General features: G+C 42.0%; 1 protein-coding gene across 1 annotated transcript in view; it reads right to left on the bottom strand.

The window, feature by feature from the left end:
* Positions 1 to 1,761: 1,761 nt before the first annotated feature.
* The window catches only part of LOC124709000 (zwei Ig domain protein zig-8-like), a 546,965-nt gene continuing 534,500 nt past the window's right edge, over positions 1,762 to 14,226 (bottom strand). The window contains exon 6 of the mRNA XM_047240633.1: positions 1,762 to 1,883. Within this exon, the coding sequence (XP_047096589.1) occupies positions 1,762 to 1,883 (122 nt within the window). The remainder of the gene's footprint in view (positions 1,884 to 14,226) is intronic.

The raw sequence follows: 14,226 nt of genomic DNA on the forward strand, positions 1-14,226 counted from the left end.
GCCGGGTAGATATTACAGGTTTTGACATAGTTGTTTAATCTGGCATTGATAAATTGCCATAATGTGTTACACTGGTCATAAAAGCTTTGAAGGCAGTTTATTATTTCGATCACGCTTCACTGTACAACACATTGCACAAGTATATAACGTATTAAACACAATTTGGGAAGAGAAAAGCGCCTCTTAAATTTGGCGACGTCGTCATAGGTTTCGCTAAATTGAGATTACAAGTTCCATGTTTAACTAAATGTAATTCAGTAGCACCAATGCCTGGTAGTCTCAAGAGGCCAAAGTGGCTAAATTTAATATTTTCAGGTAATAGCATCAGATTTATTTCAGCCCACTTGAAACAATTTCTGTTCTCGTCTGACATCTTAATGCCTATGCACACGTTTCTGCTGTTCAACACGGCTGTCATTCTGGCCAGAAGCTCCTTTCATTATTTCTGCTACTTTGCTTATCTGACTTTACAACACAGGCAATAAGACTGCTGTTCATTGTTTAGAGAAACTCATTTTAAATTGCGGTCTTACACATAGGTTCGTCTGACTGCCACCACTGCACGCTGGGACAGCTGAATACTCGTTTAACCTCTAAAGAAAAATATACAACCTTTCCATCACTTCTAGTTTCTGCTTCTGTCACTGTCATACTGTCGCACATGTTCTTACAGAATTTTACCTGGCTATTGCATTCGTAGTTCCTGCACTGTATAACGCTTTACACAGGGAAACTCTACAGCGTTTCAAAGTTCATCACATTTTTAGGTGCTGGTAAACAGTATTTTCTTATAAATTCTCTCCGATGAGGTTACCTTTGTGTTGATGCCGTTGTATTAACCACATATTTGTTAAATCCGATAAACGTCGGTCGCATATGGCCACAATTTGACATATTATCCCCGAAAATGTGGCGCAGTTGTGAGTCATTCCTCGCAATCTATTCCCACAAGAACGATTGGTATCGACACAAAATATTTTAGTAAGACTTTGTCTTATTTACTTGAAGATTCTCAGCAAACAAAAAAGACATTTCGCAAGGAATTGGATGTGCATTTACAGCAACAGTCACTGATTTCTGTTTTCTTCCATAAATTTTGTACGGTATTACGTGTACTACGAGAGGCAAAGTTTTTCTCACTTCCTGTGAGGTGAAATGCTACGAATTTTAAAAATTAACAGCAACATCCTGCTTCACATGAGTCGTCCATTTGCGACGGTAGGTAGCACGTTCATTCACCCTTACTCGTAGTTACACCAACATTCTCAGTTCCGCAACATCATACACACTCGCACACTTTAATATGCGGTCGCGCCGTGTCGGAAAACTGCAGTGCTGTCCGGAGAAGGCGAGGTGTTACGGAAGCCACACCCGGCGTGGCCTGGCGTGCGTTCTCGCCGTTAGAGGCGCCGTAGCACCGTTGCGACCCGCCGGCTACCGAAATACACGCCACACGACCGCAGGTAGCAGTGCGCACGCGATGCTTCTTGCCTTTCTTTCACCTCGCTGCCTCCCCATCCTCCCCGGCACCGTTACTCCACTTTTGCATGGGCGCACAAAGAGGCACGAACTTGGGCTGTTCCCAGGCCCAGTTTCGACCTCGCGCATCGATTATGTCCAGAGGATACTGCGGTGCCGGCAGGTGGCACCGGGTGGTCGCGTTCACTCGAGCTGTTGTTTCCTGACGGAGGCACCGGCCGACAGAGGCAGCTCTCGGTGACGACTCGGAGCAGTCTTGCGGTGAGGGGGCGGTGGGGGCGGCTACAGAAGCGAGCCGAGGGCAGCGACCGCCACCGCCCACGCAGCCAGAGCCAGGCAGAGTCCGCCGGACGGCGCCGAACGCCGACCACTGTTGCCGTGCTGCATCGCCGCCGGGTGTTCGCCTGCAACAGGGACACACCACGCGCGGACACCATGTCTGTCGTCGTGACACAAATACATACATCATATGACACCGATAAGAGTAAGGCCAACATTTTCGGCTCATTAACCAGATCGAGTCATATGTTCCAGAAAGACATTAACTATCAACAGTATCTACGATAATGAACAGATATATGTAAGACATAATATCTCTCTGGAATATATTATTTTATCTGATTAATGTATCACCTACGCTTAAGGTACAGACTCTGCAGTATTTATGTAAGTTAAGAAGAGGAGCATCAATGATGAACTGAGGTTCAAATTGGAGTCTGTATTAGGGAATTTTTCAAATTCTGAAGGTGGCAGGGGTAAAATACAGGGAGCAAAAGGCTATTTACATTATGTACAGAAACCAGATGGCAGTTATAAGAGTCGAGAGACATGAAAGGGAAGCAGTGGTTGGGAAGGAGTGAGACAGGGTTGTAGCCTGTCCCCGACATTATTCAGTCTATATGTTGAGCAAGCAGTAAAGGAAACAAAAGAAAAATTGAGAGTAGGAATTAAAATCCATGGAAAAGAAATAAAAACTTTGAGGTTCGCCGATGACATTGAAATTCTGTCAGAGACAGCAAAGGGCTAGGAAGAGCAGTTGAACGGAATGGACAGTGTCTTGAAAGGAGGATATAAGATGAACATCAACAAAAGCAAAACGAGGATAATGGAGTGCAGTCGAATTAAGTCGGGTGATGTTGAGGGCATTAGACTAGGAAATGATACACTTAAATTAGTAAAGGTGTTTTGCTATCTGGGGAGCAAAATAACTGATGATGGTCGAAGTAGAGAGGATATAAAATGTAGACTGGCAATGGCAAGGAAAGCGTTTCTGAAGAAGAGAAATTTGTTAACATCGAGTATAGATTTAAGTGTCAGGAAGTCATTTCTGAAAGTATTTGTATGGAGTGTAGCCATGTATGGAAGTGAAACATGGACGATAAATAATTTGGACAAGAAGAGAATAGAAGCTTTCGAAACGTGGTGCTACAGAAGAATGCTGAAGATAAGATGGGTAGATTACATAACTAATGAGGAAGTATTGAATAGGATTGGGGATAAGAAGAGTTTGTGGCACAACTTGACAAGAAGAAGGGATCGGTTGGTAGGACATGTTCTGAGGCATCAAGGGATCACCAGTTTAGTATTGGAGGGCAGCGTGGAGGGAAAAATCGTAGAGGGAGACCAAGAGATGAATACACTAAACAGATTCGGAAGGATGTAGGTTGCAGTAGGTACTGGGAGATGAAGAAGCTTGCACAGGATAGAGTAGCATGGTGAGCTGCATCAAACCAGTCTCAGGACTGAAGACCACAGCAACAACAACAACATTAGGGAGGTAGACGTAGTACAGTAATCTCTGAACGTCTATTAGTAGCAGCGTCAGGATGGCGCATCACCCGAATGAGAAGAGTCCTGGATTCAAATCCCGGCTTGGTACATATTTTAATTCATTGCTTTGTCCTGTATTCATTGTCATAGATTCGGCTCTTGTTTAACAGGTCTTCTGTGTACACTCTAACATTTAAGGTTCCAAGATATTTTGACTCAAAGCACCACGATCCCGCATCGTTTCTTCACTCAACTGCCCCTAACTTTCACGACGTGCAGTCGAATCAAAACTGACGAGAGGGGTGGATAATTTCAGGTAGAAGCCAAGAAAGTATCATAGGTTGGCTACTGTTTATAATGTAAACCTTTCTTTGATCTTCAAGTAGTTTCTTTCCGCTTTGAAACTGATAGGAGTAGGAGGGTTAAAACGGTATGTAAATCAATTGCGGCACCAAGAGAATCGAATGAATGCAATCTTAGCGCGCGCGCGCGCACACACACACGCACACACACACACACACACGAGCGAGATGGAATTATCGGAATGGAAGGGTTTACATGTGTAGACACATAAATGATTACAATTTCCAAAATTGGGTGATTTCTTCAAAAGGAATGCGTCACCAATTTGGTCCGGCTCCGGCCCTTATGGAAACAACTGTTTAGCCTAGCATTGATTGACATAGTCGTTGGATGTCTTCGCGAGGGATAACTTTCCATATTCTAGTGCATTAGATCGTAAAACTACTAAACTGATTGGAAGGCCCTGCCCATAATGCTCCAAAAATTCTCAATTGAGGAGAGATTCGGCGACCGCGTAGGCCAACGTAGGGTTTAGCAGGCACGAAGACAACCAGTACAAACCCTGATCGCGTGTGTATGGGGTAGGGGGTGGGGGGGGGGAGGAGATTATCTGGCTGATATGCACGTCAAGGATGGTTTGCCTTGAAGGGCGTTGTGCTGTAAGAGTGCCGCGAATGCCAGCCAAAGTCGTCCTGCTATGAAAGGAAGTGACACCACTGAGCATCATCCCTTGTTGTCGGTCCGTATACGGCCGGCAATCAGACTGGAATAAGGGAAACCAGCCCGCACTCACCGGGGCAGATGGAAAACCGCCTAAAAACCATATGAGCCGTGGCGAGCTGGCGCCAGTGTTATTTTGTTCATGTATCGTTGAAATCGATTGTGGTTCAGCTAAGCTATCTTTGTTTCTCGCGTCTCTTATCTTCCGGGTAAGCGGGCGAAGGGATTGGGTTATGAAAGAAATGTTCAAATGTGTGTGAAATCTTATGGGACTTAACTGCTAAGGTAATCAGTCCCTAAGCTTACACACCACTTAACTTAAATAATCTTAAGGACAAACACACACATACCCATGCCCGAGGGAGGACTCGAACCTCCGCCGGGACCAGCCGCACAGTCCATGACTGCAGCGCCTTAGACGGCTTGGTTAATCGATTGGGTTATGAGCCTTAGACGGGTAACCCTCGAGATCTCGTGAGATTCGCTGGGAGACGAGTGTCAAAGGCTGCCGAACGAGCGTGGTGACCGTTATATGTTGTGGTGTGGAATTGGTCGGGCGTTTTGGCGACATGGGCAGCTTGGAGATGCATGTACTCTGACTTCGTTGGGATAAACATTTGAAGTGAAGCTGTGGAACCCGCCCTTTCGTATTGTGTGCGTGATATGCACTAAGTGGTCGTAATTGTGTTTTGTTGACCGACGCACTCAGAGGTACTTAAATTTAATTATTATGGTGAGACTTTCACAGCCGAACTTAAAGATGCTGTGGAAGACTTCAGTTGGCCTACTTAAATTGGTGGCCGTTATTTGAAAGTTTTCTCAGAAGTTCTACTAGTGCTCTGTGTCTCTTGTAATCAAATGATATTATGTTGGCGTTTTCAAAGGCTGCACTCTATTAATACAGTTGTCCATGTGTAAAATGCTTAAGGTTCAAATGGCTCAGAGCACTAAGGAACTTAACATCTGAGGTCATCAGTCCCCTAGAACTTAGAACTACTTATACCTAACTAACCTAAGGACATCACACACACTCATGCCCGAGGCAGGATTCGAACTTTCGACCGTAGCGGTCGCGTGGTTCCAGACTGAAGCGCGTGGAGCCCCTCGGCCACTACGGCCGGCGCTTAAGGTCAAAGTTGCGAATTTGTCAGTAGTGTAACGTGTTCTTTTACACACTTACCCATATATCGAGACAAAGGTTTTATTTCAGAGTTATTGGAATGTACCGAGCGAGGTGGCGCAGTGGTTAGCACACTGGACTCGCATTCGGAAGGACGACGGTTCAATCCCGTCTCCGGCCATCCTGATTTAGGTTTTCGGTGATTTCCCTAAATCGCTTCAGGCAAATGCCGGGATGGTTCCTGTGAAAGGGCACGGCCGATTTCCTTCCCCATCCTTTCCTCACCCGAGCTTGCGCTCCGTCTCTACCGACCTCGTTGTCGACGGGAAGTTAAACACTAATCTCCTTCTTATTGGAATGTTTTTGTGATTCGAACATAAAACCTTTGTTTGTGCCAGCGCCTTGGCGGGGAGTGAAATGTCATCCGATGTCTAGGCCTGGCAGTGTTTAAGAATCTGGCCACTAACGGGAGTTGTTCACAGACCGCCTTCCAAAGTTTAGTATTTTACTTCCTTCCAGCAAGGTGGGTTAAGCTGGTAGGTATATAAATATATATTGTATGTAACCTTTTCTTATACGAACCTGTTTCCTAAGTATTAGCGACTCGCAACTGGTTTGCCGGCCGTAGTGGCCGAGCGGTTCTAGGCGCTACAGTCTGGAACTGCGCGACCGCTATGGTCTCAGGTTCGAATCCTGCCTCGGGCATGGATGTGTGTGCTGTCCTTAGGTTAGTTAGGTTTAATTGGTTCTAAGTTCTAGGGGACTGATGACCACAGCCTTTAAGTCTCACAGTGCTCAGAACCATTTGAACCATTATATTTGGCAACTGGTTTAACTTTAAATTGCATAGCATATGCTGAGTTCCTTGCGCGGCTCTTTCTGGTAGTCTTTTATTAACACGTCTGAGCACGTGAACATTCATTTTTAAAGATCAGTGTTTCCGTTGCAGTTTTTTATGTAAGTGGTTCTGTTATGTTATGTAATTGGATCTTAGTTTGGCACTAGTGTTGAAGTGTCATTAAGTCACACTTTATTGGTAACCGTTTTCATTATATGTGTTTTGAGGGAAATCTTATGTGGGATTTTGAATTTCTGAAGTTTGTCAGTAATTCTGTTTAAAGGGAAAATATAGCGAGGGGTATTAGTGCACGTCAAAGTTAAGTTTGAAATTGACCTTTTAACGTGTGCATCTTTAACGGATTGAAATAGTAAGTTTCTAACGGTATTTTAGTGAAGAATCTTAAGTGTGGTTATCTTGATGTAATAACTGGTTTTAAGGAGTTTGATGAAGCGGCTGTGTGAAGTAATAGATAATTGCTATGCTTAAGGTTTCTATAAATGCCTGGCACGTTAAGTTTTTTATAACTTTCTTTTAAGGGACTGTTTATTTAAGTACTGAGTACGTTGGATTTCTAACCGTATTTGCAAAGCTTTATCTAGTGGCTCGTGCACATTTGGCAAATTCCTTAAAAGGCGTAATGTCAATAAACTGTCTTAATTTTAAATTGTGACTACCAATCATGATTCCATCCCTCTTCTTCGTTTACGGTATCTGAGATATTCTGGTTAAGTGTGGTACCAAAAGGGGAACCACGTACCACCATCTACAGGCTGGCTGCCACACCGGACCTCTACACTAATCCGCTGGGCGGGTTCGTGCCGGGAAGCGGCACGCCTTCCCGCTCGGGTAGCAGCGCGTTAGACCGCGGGTCTAGCCGGACGGGCAATGATCTGGCAGAAAGCATCGGAAGATCTTTAAGACTGTTGCAAATGACGGAGTTATCTATAAGAAAGTAGCAACGCCATAAGTCTTCGACCAGGAATTTCGTTGACTGGAGAAGAATTGTCTTCAGCGACGAGCCCCGCTTCGCAATGAGTCCCGATGGCCAGCAGACGTCTCTGCAGACAGCGGTAGGATCCCAGTCTGACTGCGTACCGCTATAAAGTCCGACAACAAGGGGTGATGGTCTGGGGTGTCAATTCTTTTCATAGCATGACCCCTTTGGTTGGCATTCGCGTCAGCCTTACAGCACACCACCCTTCAAGGCAAAATATTGTTGACGTACATTTCAGCCAGATAATGTCCGCCCACAAACGATCAGGGCTTCTCCTGGTTGTCTTCGTGCCTGCCAAGCCCTACATTGGCCTACGCGGTCGCCGAATATTTCCTCAACTGAGAATTGTTGGAGCATTATGGGCAGGGCCCTCCAATGACTTCAGTAGTTTTAGGATCTAATGCACTAGAATTTGACTCGGTATCCCTCGCAAAGACATCCAACGACTGTGCCAATCAATGCCAGGCTAAACAATTGTATCCATAAGGGCCGGATGAAGCACTTCTTTTTGAATAAATCACCCTTTTTTTTAAAAAACTATAATCATTTGTGTGTCTGTATATGTAAACCGTTCCATTCCGATAACCCCTCTCGCTCATGTGTGTGTGTGTGTGTGTGTGTGTGTGTGTGTGTGTGACTGCGCGAAAATTGCATTCAGTCGATTGTCTTGGTGCCGCAATTGATTTACATACCGTTTTAACCCTCCTACTCCTACCAGTTTCAAAACGGATAGAATACAAATGAAAAAAAATTATCTACTTTTAGATCAAAGAAAGGTTCTCTGCTCCCCATCCACATGCCTAGGTCGCTACGCCAGGCAGCACCTTCGTTGCACAGCGTTCATCTTGCGGGTACATAAGCGGAAGTAAAAAATTTTTCTTTTCTTGATTTCTAGGATGATATGCATTTGCGAACCCCATATATGATACTGCAAAATGATCAGTTTTCAATAATCTATCTATCCTGTCAGTTTTGATCGATTTTAGGTGAATTTTCTCGAAAACGAGGATATTGAGACGAAATTTCTTACAGTTTTTCATTTTAGGTTGCACGCAAGCGACCTGCTCAATATAAGTCGAATTGATTGGCTGTGACTGAGGCCTTTCCGTTATGAGGGACACACTAGTGAGCAAATCAGTTAGAGGCAACTGCTGTAGTACACCTAAGTTGAGGTAGTTTTTTGAATGACGAGAGAGGGGAGGAGTAGGGGTCGGCAGCCAACTAATCGATGTTCTGCGGAGTTGTGCTTGTCATTTATTTTCAGTTGTTTTCGAAGCCTTTTATGATTTCATCCTGACACTACAGCACACACTGACAAGAGACTATTTTTATATTTACTGCATGTTGTGGAAAGCAACAACATATACCTGCGTCTGATTTCATTGTGATAACTGAGACTAAGTGAATGAAAATGAAGCAATAAGAGGCTTCACATTAGGAACACAGTTCGCAAAATCGACTGCTAGCTATTTTGCTGTCTTCCTAAGTGATAAGAAAGTTGAACCACCTCGAATTCTTGGAAGAAACAGCCGCTGTAGATAAAAATCAATCAATTCACAGGGATCACAGAAAAGCAAAAAACGTTGGCTGGATGACAATTGGAACACCGCTTCTCCTGAATGTGGGTCAAATTCCGTAACCAAAGCTCCACTTCGTAATTTGTACGTGATTATCTTCATGTTTTAGGTTTCACGTCCTTGTAAATTGCCCTCCGCGTCTGTAAATTGTCCTACGTATTATGTTAAATCTGTTCACATTATTTTACACTTCTGTCTCCTGTTCATACGGTGAGTTTCATTACGGTATTAGGAATGATTTGCCGTGTCCAAAACTCGGTTATCATCGGGTCTTTCCGTCAAAAGCGGGAATGAGTTTTAAGACTGTTTCTCATTCTCATAGGTGGAAGATAATTATCAGGCGCTGCAGGCAGTTTCTGGTAAGAAACTATTCCGTTCTAGGGAGACAATATACGTATTTTTTTGAAAACTATCCAAAAATTATGTTTCAAATTTGTCACGCGTTGCAGAAAAGAACATTTTAACTGCAGTTCGAAGATTCCTTCGGTAGGGCAGAATGTACTGCTGATCAAGAAGTATGCTTTCAAAAACTATCGTTCTAAATCTGATAGGATTATTAGTTGAATGTTAGCTCTGACGTTGTCTTCCTGTGTTGTGCTTAGGTAGCACACAAATCGGACACCGGCACTATCAGTGTGACATCTCAAAAAAATACGAATTTTTAATTAGCGCTACAAACAAATAGTGCGGAATGTGCTCTACAGATCTTTGTAAGTGGGATTATCTTAGTGAGCAGACCTGCCGAGCGATGGTTTTTGTAACAGTTGGAGGAAAAAGAGGGGATCGGCTTGTCCAGCATTGTGACTATTAGGAATCCCTTAGCTGGCACAAAGCCATTGTGTAGTAGACTGTGTGTAGATTGAGTTTTTGAATTGTTTCATTGCTTGTCGTTTTTCCGTAGCATTTTCTAATTACCATGTTACTAGAGTACTGAATTTGTACTTTTCACATTGCTTGCCGTCAGGATTTTATAAACTCGCATTACTTCTCTAATCATGTCGAACTATCAGCATTTCTCATGTCTGTTATTTTCATTTGTAACGTTCCACCAAACAGAAAAGTTGACTTATTCTAAAAGCATAATTTCCTTTATATTTATTTATATTTACTTTTGTAGTATATTTTGGCGTTAAAATCAACATGTCAATCCCAGGTTTCAATGGGAGAGGCTGAAAAATGATTTTGATTGCCAAGGTACAAAACACTGAGGACCATCCAGAAACAGCGGCTGCCAAAGACGGAAGGAACAGATAAAACTATAAAGGGAAGTTGTAATAAAGGTGCTTGCCTTAATTTTAAGAAACATACTGACAGTGGAAATGTTGGGCTACTGTGCTGCTACTAATAAGCTCAATGCTTGCAGTCCATAAGTGAGCAGAATTAGTTCTCGTGGAAAAAGGATTCTGCCGTCTTCTCGTCTAGTCAAATGCTGAAAGAGAAGAAGTTACTTCCAACCAGACAACGATAACTATGAACTCATTCTTAATAGCGACGACAGCATAGAAGATCCTAATTTAGCTTGAACGATACAAATATCCGACATTAGAAGCAGAATACGATTCATCTAAGAACAACAGCGACAGCTAAAGGAAATACAGAAATAAATAAGCCGAGCTCCAAAGAAGATTCCATTGAAGTGTACCGAAAGCATGAAGTTCTTTACTTACGAAGACCAACAACTGAAAAATAACCTTCACCCGGATTGTGATCAAACTCTCCGGCCAGCTGGTATCACCACTGAAGAATACCTCGCAGCCGAAAATAATATTAACACCAGAGGAAAGATAAAGCAATCCATCGATACGAAGGAAAACTTTACAAATCGTACCATTTGTGAGTGTTAAACCATGGACCGTGAATAAGTTTATTGTGTTTATGGGAACTTTGGATGTTAACCGACTAAAGATTTCAACCAGCTTTGTATTTCTGCTATAGGATCTTCCGGGCTGATAATATAACCGTGGCTGTGTTGACGGTAACATTAAAAAAGGCATGCGCGCACACTTTAAATTAGTTGCCTGCGTTGAGAGCCATTCTCTAGGACCGTTGACATCTCGCGAGTTTATATAAGAAGGAAACCTGTTGCGAGGGTCTGCGGAGACTGCGTAAAAGATTGCAAAAGAAATGGTAATAATATTGGTACTCTCTTCGTTTTAAGAAATATTCGACTCTTAAATCAATAAAGCTTTTTTCATGTCCAAAAAGATTAATGAGAAATTTACACGGCATACGGAAGCTCTGATGACATTATCTTGCAGCAAGAGACTGACGAGTTATCATTTATACCAACTGGAGAAGAATCTTGGAGGCGTCGAAAAAGAACGTGTTAACTGATTCCAGACACCGATGTGCCCATTATTTACAAGCGGAGCTTCCTGTCCCTAAAGGAAACATCTTAATATTCTATTACAAAAGTAGACTGCCTAACAAAACTCGAAAATATTTGACTACAGACTGAAATAAGGAACGTTGTACGCGTGGCGTGAGAGAGATGGAAGCAAACAGGCCTTCAGAATCGCGCAAACTGTGAATTCACACAATGGAAATTCATAGAATTTATATGTTATTCAAACAACTGCTGATCTCAACAAATAAAGAAGGTATACAATTGTCATCTATATGTACATCTTGTATAAATTCAAGAAAATTAAGTCAGTTGCCCATAAATACCTCATGAAAGGGTACACTCAAAATGGAGGAGACGGAGAGCGTTCACTAGTCGGAACAGAGATAAGGTGATCAAGTAAGTCAGGCCCAATATACATTCCACACTAACATGTTCACTGATTAGAAGCGAGAAGAAGAATCCGCCGCATTTTGATGTGGCGATTTCACTGATTCCAAAGACTTTTCGAGTGATCACGGGGAACATTTCACGATGAACACAGACCTTAACAATTTTAACACTGGAATTGTAAAAATGTTAACGGTTCGCCAAGAAGTTCCCTTTAGGTCATTCCACTGCACGTCTTACAGTGAAGATAATGAAGCAGTCAAATATTCTAAGATTAAGTCTTTGTGGAAGGAAAAGACAGATCAAACCAAGAAAAGGAGAGGAAACGAAAAAGATATTCAATTCATGAAAAACTAAGTTGAATCCACCGGAAATTACGAAACAGATCATTAATGACTGGAAAGAAGTGCCGACTTACACTTCAAATAATTACGTACATAAAATCTTAGGTACGGTTGTACATTGCAAAGACAACTTATACATAATTATATCTGAAAAGATAATTGGTTTTTATTTAAATTCTTAATTTCTTAATAAGAGTAAAATGGTACGACTCATAACCTATAATATGATGGCTATGTGATAAATCTAAATTTTTTGATGATTAACGAAAACCTTATGGTACTACATTTTCGATTGACTATATCCTCAGCGAAAGTTAAATACTTAAACTTCACATTTCAGCCATGGCATCTTTAATACTTTAATTCTTTTATTCTTTTTCATTTAAAAAAACAAAGTTTCTACTGAAATCCTCATACGTGATTTCCCACAAATGAGGTTCTTTTAGATGTCACACTGCTAGTATCATTGTGCGAAATGGTGAGTAAGCGATTTAGAATTAATCTACGCGGTACTGGTCTATTTGAAATAGTTCATACCGAGCTGAGTCCAAGCTCGATTAGCTCTATAGCTATTCCACTCTCAGCAACTGTACGGAAAGTCATAATACCGGTAGTTCCAAGTACAGACCGATTCAGATTCAACGAATCAGTTGCAGATACAAAGTTCGAGATTTTTGGGTATTGAACAGCTTATTATTTAGAGTAACTAAGAGATGGAAACTGAATTCTACTTTCACCGTCTTCTGTGACTCTCCTCTACACGAAGAACAAGAATTCTATTTTAACTAAAACAGATCTCCTTTTTCTTTTACAAAGAAAATAATGGCGGCGCTTTGGACTCACACATCTAATTTCGTAGTGCCATTATCGACAGGAGGATGCAAATAGTTCCGTCCGCATTCATCAACCGCACCATTTCTTCGAAAGACAAATTAAGCGATATGTCTCATCAGCTCGACCAAAAACAGGAACTCAGTACGAAAAACCTGTTTCCCGTCGAGGTCCTATTCAGATCGCACAGAAGTCTGCCAGTACCGGTACTCTTGTGCTTCACAGCCTGCCAACAGGCGTTTAGTGGACACTGTTTCTTGGTATGTCATTGTGGAGCAGGGAGAACTAGGCTTATTAATTTTGTTATGAAGAGCCAGTGCCTTTGGCATGAAACCTATGACGCTACTGCAAGACAGAGGCATCTAGTGGTACACTGAGGCAGTTCCCCGAAAAAGGCATTAAGCATGCATTTACGGTGTTCAAAGCAACAGTCTGTGCGGAGACTGTGTTACATGACTGTAGGAGATTGTGCCCCGTAGTTTTTTTATAGTTGTCATATTGAGAAGATTATTGACAGCGAAAATAAGTATATCTTTATTGTAAAGTAAATCTGAGTTCATACTACTGATTTTATGAGTGGTTCCAATATGAAACTACTGGAGCAATATGTTCTTTTACTATAAATTTTTTAAATTTTAGGATCATTTTTGCTTTTCATTTAGGATTATAATTTGTTTTGGGCATTATGAGTTCATAGGTGTTCAGAAATTTGAGACTGAATCTAGGAATAATGCGAAATTGCTTTCAAATGTATCATATTAAATGATATGTGGTTGAAAACTGTGTATCCCAGTGGTTCTAAAGCGAAACCACCTACCTGAAACAATTGAGTGTTCGCTTTTTTCAGTTTCTTCTTATATTGGTTGCCCACTGTGAAGGTAAATTTTGCGGAAATTTTTAAATAACATTTTTTCATGTTGTTAGGACTCAACTGGTTAAAAGAACCTTTCGAAGCGCGTGAAGGAAGTGGAACAGGATGTAGAATATAACGTTTGTGTCAGCGGTTTTAGCTTTGTTGAACGTGGTTTTGATCAGGGAGGCGTAGGTATGTGTTAATGGGACAGTGCCTTTTTCAGATCTTATATAGTGTAATGTCATTCTGGAATCAATTTGTAAAGCATCCCATTGGGTGTTAATGATTGGTAGGAAGGGATGGGAAGACACGTCCTTATTCCACAGCTTGTAGGGTAAATACGGGAGTGGCGCCGCATGCGGTATAGGCTGCGCACAGCCTCGCCTAGTTTCGGTGTACATCGACAAAGTGTGCGCGCATCGGCAGTGCAGTTTCTCTGTCGACGCCATGCCCTAATAAAAGTGTTTACGTTCCGATTGAGTACGTTTTACTTAAGCTTTGGGGGAATAACTGAAGTGAGTCTGTAAATATCCCTTCAAAGCCTTTTCAGTGTCAGGATTAGTTCATAGTCTACGCTAAATAGTGAAATATTTCCAAATATTTGAGTATTTTCATAAACCGTAATTTCTGTTGGGCGTGTTTTGATTCGAGTACGGCCAC

Source organism: Schistocerca piceifrons, chromosome 7 (assembly GCF_021461385.2).
Source record: "Schistocerca piceifrons isolate TAMUIC-IGC-003096 chromosome 7, iqSchPice1.1, whole genome shotgun sequence".
In the NCBI taxonomy this organism is placed as follows: Eukaryota; Metazoa; Arthropoda; class Insecta; order Orthoptera; family Acrididae; genus Schistocerca; species Schistocerca piceifrons.